We start from the raw sequence: 9287 nt of genomic DNA, 5'->3' as shown, positions 1-9287 counted from the left end.
TTTGTCCATGGAAGGTCCCTGCAAAATTTCATTGAAATTAGTTCAGGGGTTTTGGAGAAGAAGATTTTTGAAATTTTAGTCAATTTGACCCTTTTTGGCCCTGCCCCTCAGGCCCCTGGGGGCTTGGGACTAAACCAGCCACTATATTTGTTGACCTTTGTCCATGGAAAGTCCCTGCAAAATTTCATTGAAATTGGTTCAGGGGTTTTGGAGAAGAAGTCAAAAATGTAAATTGTTTACAGACGGACGACGACGGACAAAAGGCGATCGAAATAGGTCACTTGGGACTTTGTCTGACAGTGAATGATCACATTGGATCATGGCTAGTACAGGAACTTATAGCGTGTGGTTAGCTCTATTTCTGACACCACTCTATAGTTAACTTTATTTCTGATACCACTCTATAGTTAGCTTTATCTATGATAACACTATATTTAGCTTTATCTCTGATACCACTCTATATTTAGCTTTATCTCTGATACCACTCTATAGTTAGCTTTATCTCTGATACCACTCTATAGTTAGCTTTATCTCTGATAACACTCTATAGTTAACTTTATCTCTGATACCACTCTATATTTAGCTTTATCTCTGATACACTCTATATTTAGCTATATCTCTGACACCACCCTATATTTAGCTATATCTCTGATACCACTCTATATCTAGCTTTATCTCTGATACCACTCCATATCTAGCTTTATCTCTGATACCACTCTATATTTAGCTATATCTCTGACACCACTCTATAGTTAGCTTTATCTCTGATACCACTCTATAGTTAGCTTTATCTCTGATAACACTCTATAGTTAGCTTTATCTCTGATACCACTCTATATTTAGCTTTATCTCTGATACCACTCTATATTTAGCTATATCTCTGATACCACTCTATATTTAGCTTTATCTCTGACACCACTCTATATTTAGCTATATCTCTGATACCACTCTATAGTTAGCTTTATCTCTGACACCACTCTATATTTAGCTATATCTCTGACACCACTCTATAGTTAGCTTTATCTCTGACACCACTCTATATTTAGCTTTATCTCTGATACCACTCTATATTTAGCTATATCTCTGATAACACTCTATAGTTAGCTTTATCTCTGACACTACTCTTTAGTTAGCTATATCTCTGACACCAATCTATAGTTAGCTTTATTCATGCACCATTAAAGTATAAGTAGGTCTGGAACATCTTTGTAATGATCAGAATACATGTGATATTGTGGTATTTTAATCTGTGTTATTTATGTTCCTTTTGATAGCTCTGATTTAGGGTCCCTTCACTTACATGCACTAGCTCTTATCCATTTTAAGGTCAATACCTTCACCGTCACTTACTGACTTACTTGGAAAAAGTGTTTATCATGACTACATATTCCTTTTAGAAGGTTCCATAATTGAACCCAGGGCGAATATTAGGTTAAATACGTACTTAATTCGTTATTTGGATGTCTTGTACTATTGTCAACGACCGCAAAATGTAATATATATACACCTTCACGCACGTACCAATTTAACACAATATATAAGCTCTATTTCATACAGATGATGGCATAAAGTGGAAGAGACTAGTATGCAGTATTTCATCGTATATGAAGGTAGGCTGACAGGAGGAGGGGAAAAGTCACCAGCAATAGACATGTCATCACTCACACTACACAGTGTGTTTACTATTATAACACCTGTACAATAACACAACTAAACACTCCTTTACCACACACCATAACTTCTGTACTAAAAACAATACTCTAAATCGAAACCAGGAGTGTTCAGGTGTAAAGTTAATGTTTAAATGTTTGCTAATAACACCAACAACTGTACATTTTGCATATAACAGGACATATTTAATTCTCTGCCTATAACACCGCTTCATATCAACCTATACTATAACTTCTTGTCAGGCTGCTTTAACACATCCTTGTGTCTCCTCATCATACAACATTGTGTCTACCTATAATACTACCTTGTGTCTACCTATAACACAACCTTGTGTCTACCTATAACACAACCTTGTGTCTATCTATAACACTACCTTGTGTCTACCTATAACACAACCTTGTGTCTACCTATTATACAACCTTGTGTCTACCTATAACACAACCTTGTGTCTACCTATAACACTGCCTTGTGTCTACCTATTATACAACCTTATGTCTACCTATAACACTACCTTGTGTCTACCTATAACACAACCTTGTGTCTACCTATTATACAACATTATGTCTACCTATAACACTGCCTTGTGTCTACCTATAACACAACCTTGTGTCTACCTATAACACTACCTTGTGTCTACCTATTATACAACCTTGTATCTACCTATTATACAACTTTGTGTCTACCTATAACACAACTTTGTATCTACCAATTATACAACCTTGTGTCTACCTATTATACATCTTATGTCTACCTATAACACAACCTTATGTCTACCCATAACACAACCTTGTGTCTACCTATTATACAATCTTGTGTCTACCTATAACACAACCTTGTGTCAACCTATAACACAACCTTATGTCTACCCATAACACAACCTTGTATCTACCTATTATACAATATTGTGTCTACCTATAACACAACCTTGTATCTACCTATTATACAACATTGTGTCTACCTATAACACTGCCTTGTGTCTACCTATTATACAACCGTGTGTCTACCTATTATACAACCTTGTGTCTACCTATTATACAACCTTGTGTCTACCTATAACACAACCTTGTGTCTACCTGTTATACAATCTTGCGTCTACCTATTATACAACCTTGTGTCTACCTATAACACAACCTTGTGTCTACCTATAAATATCCAGGTATACAAACTCTCAAGTATCACATATTTGGCTTTCTATGCATATGAACTTAGATAGGATTGTTTTTTCAGAACAGGGACCATCTCTTACCCACTGTAGTGTTGTTCAGGTCTTGTTAGCTAAAAAATCCCATATAGTTTACTCTGGTCACAAGTTCTATGTCCGGTATATTGGTATGGCTACACAAGGCACTAGCATGAGACAGAAGTAAGATAGGTTAGTTGCTACAGAGGATTGTTACATAACAGCAGTGGTCGTAAACAATGGCCAGTTTAGAATGATGTTACAGTGCTCTTTCTGGCGACTTTTAGGGACAATAATGGGCCCCATTCCTAATCGAATCTATTTTATGTTTAAAATATATACGGTATGCCTAATTCCCAAAGTTTGCAGTTTGCTCCTGAAAATGTCCCTCCCAGATACATTCCAAAAATGAGACAAAATGGCCACATCCCACATTAACAAAAAAACATTGTGACACAGAAAACATTCAAGGCAATGCAACAATAAGCCATTTGCTCAGAGTGTTTAAATCCACTTGTTTAAATATTCATGACGTAACATTTACTCCACAGTAAAATATGACAGCTATTTGAATGACATGTTAAATATATCTATACCTGCAATACATGTCATTTTCAAGCACTCAGGTGACTGGTAAATACTGGTAGAGTAATAAAAGCTCTCAGATGACTGGTAAATACTGGAAGACTAATAAAAGCACTCAGACGACTGGTAAATACTGGTAGACAAATAAAAGCTCTCAGATGACTGGTAAATACTGGAAGGCTAATAAAAGCTCTCAGATGTCTGGTAAATACTGGTAGACAAGTAAAAGCTCTCAGATGACTGGAAAATACTGGTAGACTAATAAAAGCACCCAGACGACTGGTAAAGACTGGAAGGCTAATAAAACACTCAGATGACTGGAAAATACTGGAAGGCTAGTAAAGCACTCAGATGAATGGTAAATACTGGAAGACTAATAAAAGCACCCAGACGACTGGTAAAGACTGGAAGGCTAATAATGCACTCAGATGACTGGAAAATACTGGAAGGCTAATAAAAGCACTCAGACGACTGGTAAATACTGTTAGACTAATAAAAGCACTCAGATGACTAGTAAATACTGGAAGGCTAATAAAGCACTCAGATGACTGGTAAATACTGTTAGACTAATAAAAGCACTCAGATGACTGGTAAATACTGGTAGACTAATAAAGCACTCAGATGACTGGTAAATACTGGTAGACTAATAAAAGCTCTCAGATGACTGGTAAATACTGGAAGGCTAATAAAAGCACTCAGACGATTGGTAAATACTGGTAGACTAATAAAAGCACTCGGATGACTGGTAAATACTGGTAGACTAATAAAAGCTCTCAGATGACTGGTAAATACTGGTAGACTTATAAAAGCTCTCAGATGACTGGTAAATACTGGTAGACTAATAAAAGCTCTTAGATGACTGGTAAATACTGGTAGACTAATAAAAGCTCTCAGATGACTGGTAAATACTGGAAGGCTAATAAAAGCTCTCAGATGACTGGTAAATACTGGAAGGCTCATAAAAGCTCTCAGATGACTGGTAAATACTGGAAGACTAACACTGTTAGATAGGCTGACCTTTACAAATCCAAATTTGATAAAACTTCACATACAAAAATGTTACTTGCCTGTAGGGCATTTCTCTGGCACACTACTTGCCCAACTGATTCTCTATTCCACATATAACAAATTGGTAAAATGAAATTTCAAGAATAAAATGTAAATCAGTGAATCATCTTGAGTGTTTGGGAAAATATGTCTTAGGAGATATCAACATACTTCAACAGCTGTGTAAATAAAGATACTGATAAAGAATAAGGAAACAAATGGATTGAATATATATATAGCAGCACACATAAATCAGGATGGAACAGGATGTATACTGATCTACACGAAATGCAGTTAATAACCAGTAATTTACTTCCTGAGAAGTGGCAATTCCAAACTTCAACTATCAAAATTTAATCCAAGATGGCGCCTAGTGGCAATCCACATCATACAATGTCATACTTTATACAGTGTATTACATATCACATCATACAATGTATACTTTATACAGTGTATTACATATCACATCATACAATGTAATACTGTATATTACATATCACATCATACAATGTATACTTTATACTGTATATTACATATCACAGCATACAATGTATACTTTATACTGTGTATTACATATCACATCATACAATGTATACTTTATACAGTGTATTACATATCACATCATACAATGTATACTTTATACTGTGTATTACATATCACATCATACAATGTAATACTGTATATTACATATCACAGCATACAATGTATACTTTATACTGTGTATTACATATCACATCATACAATGTATACTTTATACTGTGTATTACATATCACATCATACAATGTATACTTTATACTGTGTATTACATATCACATCATACAATGTAATACTGTATATTACATATCACAGCATACAATGTATACTTTATACTGTGTATTACATATCACATCATACAATGTATACTTTATACTGTGTATTACATATCACATCATACAATGTAATACTTTATACTGTGTATTACATATCACGTCATACAATGTAATACTTTATACTGTGTATTACATATCACATCATACAATGAACTACTTTATACTGTGTATTACATATCACATCATACAATGAACTACTTTATACTGTGTATTACATATCCCATCATACAATGTAATACTTTATACTGTATATTACATATCACGTCATACAATGTAATACTGTATACTGTATATTACATATCACATCATACAATGAACTACTTTATACTGTGCATTACATATCACGTCATACAATGAACTACTTTATACTGTGTATTACATATCACATCATACAATGAAATACTTTATACTGTGTATTACATATCATGTCATACAATGTAATACTTTATACTGTATATTACATATCACGTCATACAATGTAATACTTTATACTGTGTATTACGTATCACGTCATACAATGTAATACTTTATACTGTGTATTACGCATCACGTCATACAATGTAATACTTTCTACAATACTACATGTACATCAGTCATCTTACATATGTTATATCCTATATCCAATATATATATTATATCACATCTTATCACATAATACAACATAATTATATTACTACATCACATATACAATATATTCACATGTAAATACTAGGCCTATGTTAAATTATTGTTTGTTTCACTTTTACTGACCCAAATCATAAAAGCATGGGTAGGTAGGGAAATTATTACATTTTTCAATTTTGCTTTTAGTTATACTGCAAGTAGTAACTTAAAATTCAAACAGAATATCGTCTTGTCATCAGTTTCCGCGCGTTATGTATTTCCGTGCAGCCATTTTATCAAGCTATATCTCGTAACTACGTGACCTGCTGGACACAACACAAGGATATTTTAGACGTTTGCCCATCGTCTGTAAACTGACACAAAAATTACCTGAAGTTCGTCCGGAAAACATAAGAATTAATCACTGATTAAAAAACATGCATAAATATGCAGTTTTGCTTAATGCACCTTTTATCTTACTCAAAATGAGCCCATACCTGAAAAACGGTGATATATTTCATTCATGAACCGGTCTTTTTTGTAGTTTGACAAACCAGGGACATATAGTGAATACAGTCCCTGGACAAACGTACGAAAATGTCGTATGCAAATGAGGCCACATCTCCTCGTCAATTCTTTTCCACTTCCGAAGAGCGAAGAAGACAGTCTTATATCGATAAACAGTGTTTTCAATGAAACGTAAACCTTGTAATGTAATGAACTTCCAATTTTCACCAATTTTAAACAGAACAAAATGAGAAATAACTTACCATCAACCAAAACCGATATAAGACTGCAGATAAAAAATAATAACAGATTCTATATAAATTTATAAAATTACATGACTTCGTTCAATTTGACATCTTGAAAAATCAATTAAAAACGTGAGATTTAAAAAAAATGTTTTGATAATTAATTTGACGATCAAAGATATTTTTTTTATTCCAAACGAAGCTTTTGTTCTTGCAGGTCACTGTAGAGATTAGAAGATTGTATACATGTTTATGACAGTCATTCGTAATTTCAACAGTTTTCTGCCGATATGAGTACGAAATCGCGGTTGCTTCTTAAGTGCGCGGAAATCCTGTAACCCGAGGACACCAGTAGTAGAAGGATGATTTGTTTTTAAACAATTAACAAAAAAAATGAAAGAAAAAAAAAAAATCTTTCTGGAAAATGTTTATAAAATATTTTGGGTAGGGATATTTGGTGGGTAGGTAGGTAAAGGGGAAACAAACAATGTGTACATACATGTATACTATTTGATAGTACTATCTATCAGAGACGTATAAAGCCATGTGTTATATACGTCTCTGTATCTATATACACATTATATCAGTGTCCAGCACCTGGGGGTTGTTGGACGTCCTCCTGCCAATCTCAATAAGCTGTGCTTGATGACAAGTTTGTAGATTAGTACCCACAGTGCCTACGCTACAATATCAGGTTTTATATCCTTACCAGTCCCCCGCCAATGACAGCGACATGCTTTGTAGCTTGGTCGGCAGACATGGTTCTTGCTTCGCTTCTCACTACAACTTTGCCAATCTTGTCAAAACTTCGTCCACTTCGGAACAACTCGCATTGTTTGATAAATCACCGGAGACACGTTACGGAAGGTCACGTCCCCGGCTTTTATAATATCTCGTGCCTGGCGAGTGATTGGTTGGAATCATACACACCCCTCGAGCTCATGATTGCATGTAAATCGTTCTACTTTCATTTTAGATCCAGATCTTCATTCAGACCACACCTATTAACATTATTACTATTTATCTTTGGTGACAGATTTAGTACGTACAGAGTCTGTTATTATTTTGATTAAATGTATTTGTGTCGGATGCGGAATAAAGATTTCAGTATCAAGATGAATCGGTAATACGAGCTTCTATAATAGATACAATGTATGGCACCAAAATGCTTTATACAAATCATCTCTTGGAAAACAGGTTGTCTCTACAATAACATGTATTTCTTCTCATCAAGTATATATATAAACTCTTGTAACGTACGAATCTATCTCACCAGAACACGCACTTTTACACATACACTCTGTCCCTAGAGACGAGCAGCTCGAAAGACGAACGTGACACACACACACACACATAATAGTACCTGCACAGGTAATATATACAGCATGCCAAACGTGAATTACACTGCACTATACAGCTGTTTCGTCCTTCTAGGAATCATGATGCTGTCGACAAAAAAGGTAGAAATCCAACTTGGTCCATATTTTTGAGACAGAAGGGGAGATATTTAATATTTATAGGGAACTACAACTACCCTGATGTGAAAGATAAATTTCACTTCTTATTGATCTACGATGAGTTGTCTCTTTTTCTATGGTGTCATTCCTTACTAGCTTAATACTTTTGTACCTTTTGTAATAACCTGGTACCGATAACTAAGTCATTAATTTAAAATACTAAAAAATCTTCTACAAAAACTCAACTGTTTCATTTTCAGCTCATCATTAGGTTATTATAGCTACGCTTAAATTAATTTCTTCTCAATTAAAAAATAAAATAAAATTCTAATTCACTTTTTTGATAAAGTTCCCTGCCGAAATGTAACTCAACGGCATATGAGGAAGCGACACGAGTATTTGTTGAGGATTAGTTCTACTTAATACTGCGTCATAAAACCGCGTCTTCTGAATATCCAATAGGTCTATGTTTATGTTTATGACTTTGACCAGGGTGACCAGTCACTATGACACTTTCTCGAGGATCAAATTTGTGAAAAATTGTAACGACACTTTTGTTTTTACCGGTTCCTACAGTAGCAGCATTTGTCGTGTAGCTTGCTGGGATATCCCACTGTCATTTCTTTTTCAATGAAATAAAATTCTGAAGGTCACACGGATAAATAAGTTTCAACAAAGATTCATAAGGCGTAGAAATCATGATATTTGCCAGTAGTGTTAGTTTGCTTAAGCTTCCTAACAAGTTTGTTTCAGACCCCCTGCGCACGTACGTCAATGCTTCCATATAGGTTTGTAGGATTTGTTTCCTACTGGTTGTAAAATGATATTTTTTTTAATTTTCAACTGTTATTGTCACTAAGGGTCATTGGCCGTATTGTTTTAGTGGACAAGTGATGTCTAGTCGAACTGACAAAAACATTAAACGTTCGATCGTTAGCCAAAGAGACAGCCATTGATTGCACTGATAAGTGAAGGAATCGGAACGAAACGGTACAACCAGGAACCATAGTCTGCCACATGCAAACTCGTTGAAGCAATAGTGCAATCGCAAAAGTGTTGAGTTATGGGTGAATCCAAAGCACGCTCGCGCGAGGAACTCCGTATCACTATACGAACCGTTGC

General features: G+C 34.8%; 1 protein-coding gene across 1 annotated transcript in view; it reads right to left on the bottom strand.

The window, feature by feature from the left end:
- Window positions 1–7564, bottom strand: part of LOC110446473 (kynurenine 3-monooxygenase-like) — a 37549-nt gene extending 29985 nt beyond the window's left edge. The window contains exon 1 of the mRNA XM_021491646.1: window positions 7418–7564. Within this exon, the coding sequence (XP_021347321.1) occupies window positions 7418–7468 (51 nt within the window). The 5' untranslated portion in view covers window positions 7469–7564. The remainder of the gene's footprint in view (window positions 1–7417) is intronic.
- Between the last annotated feature and the right edge of the window lie 1723 nt (window positions 7565–9287).

Source organism: Mizuhopecten yessoensis, unplaced genomic scaffold (assembly GCF_002113885.1).
Source record: "Mizuhopecten yessoensis strain PY_sf001 unplaced genomic scaffold, ASM211388v2 scaffold2699, whole genome shotgun sequence".
Taxonomy (NCBI): domain Eukaryota; kingdom Metazoa; phylum Mollusca; class Bivalvia; order Pectinida; family Pectinidae; genus Mizuhopecten; species Mizuhopecten yessoensis.
Note: the sequence above shows the minus strand (reverse complement) of the source record. Positions and strands in the feature narration are given on the sequence as shown.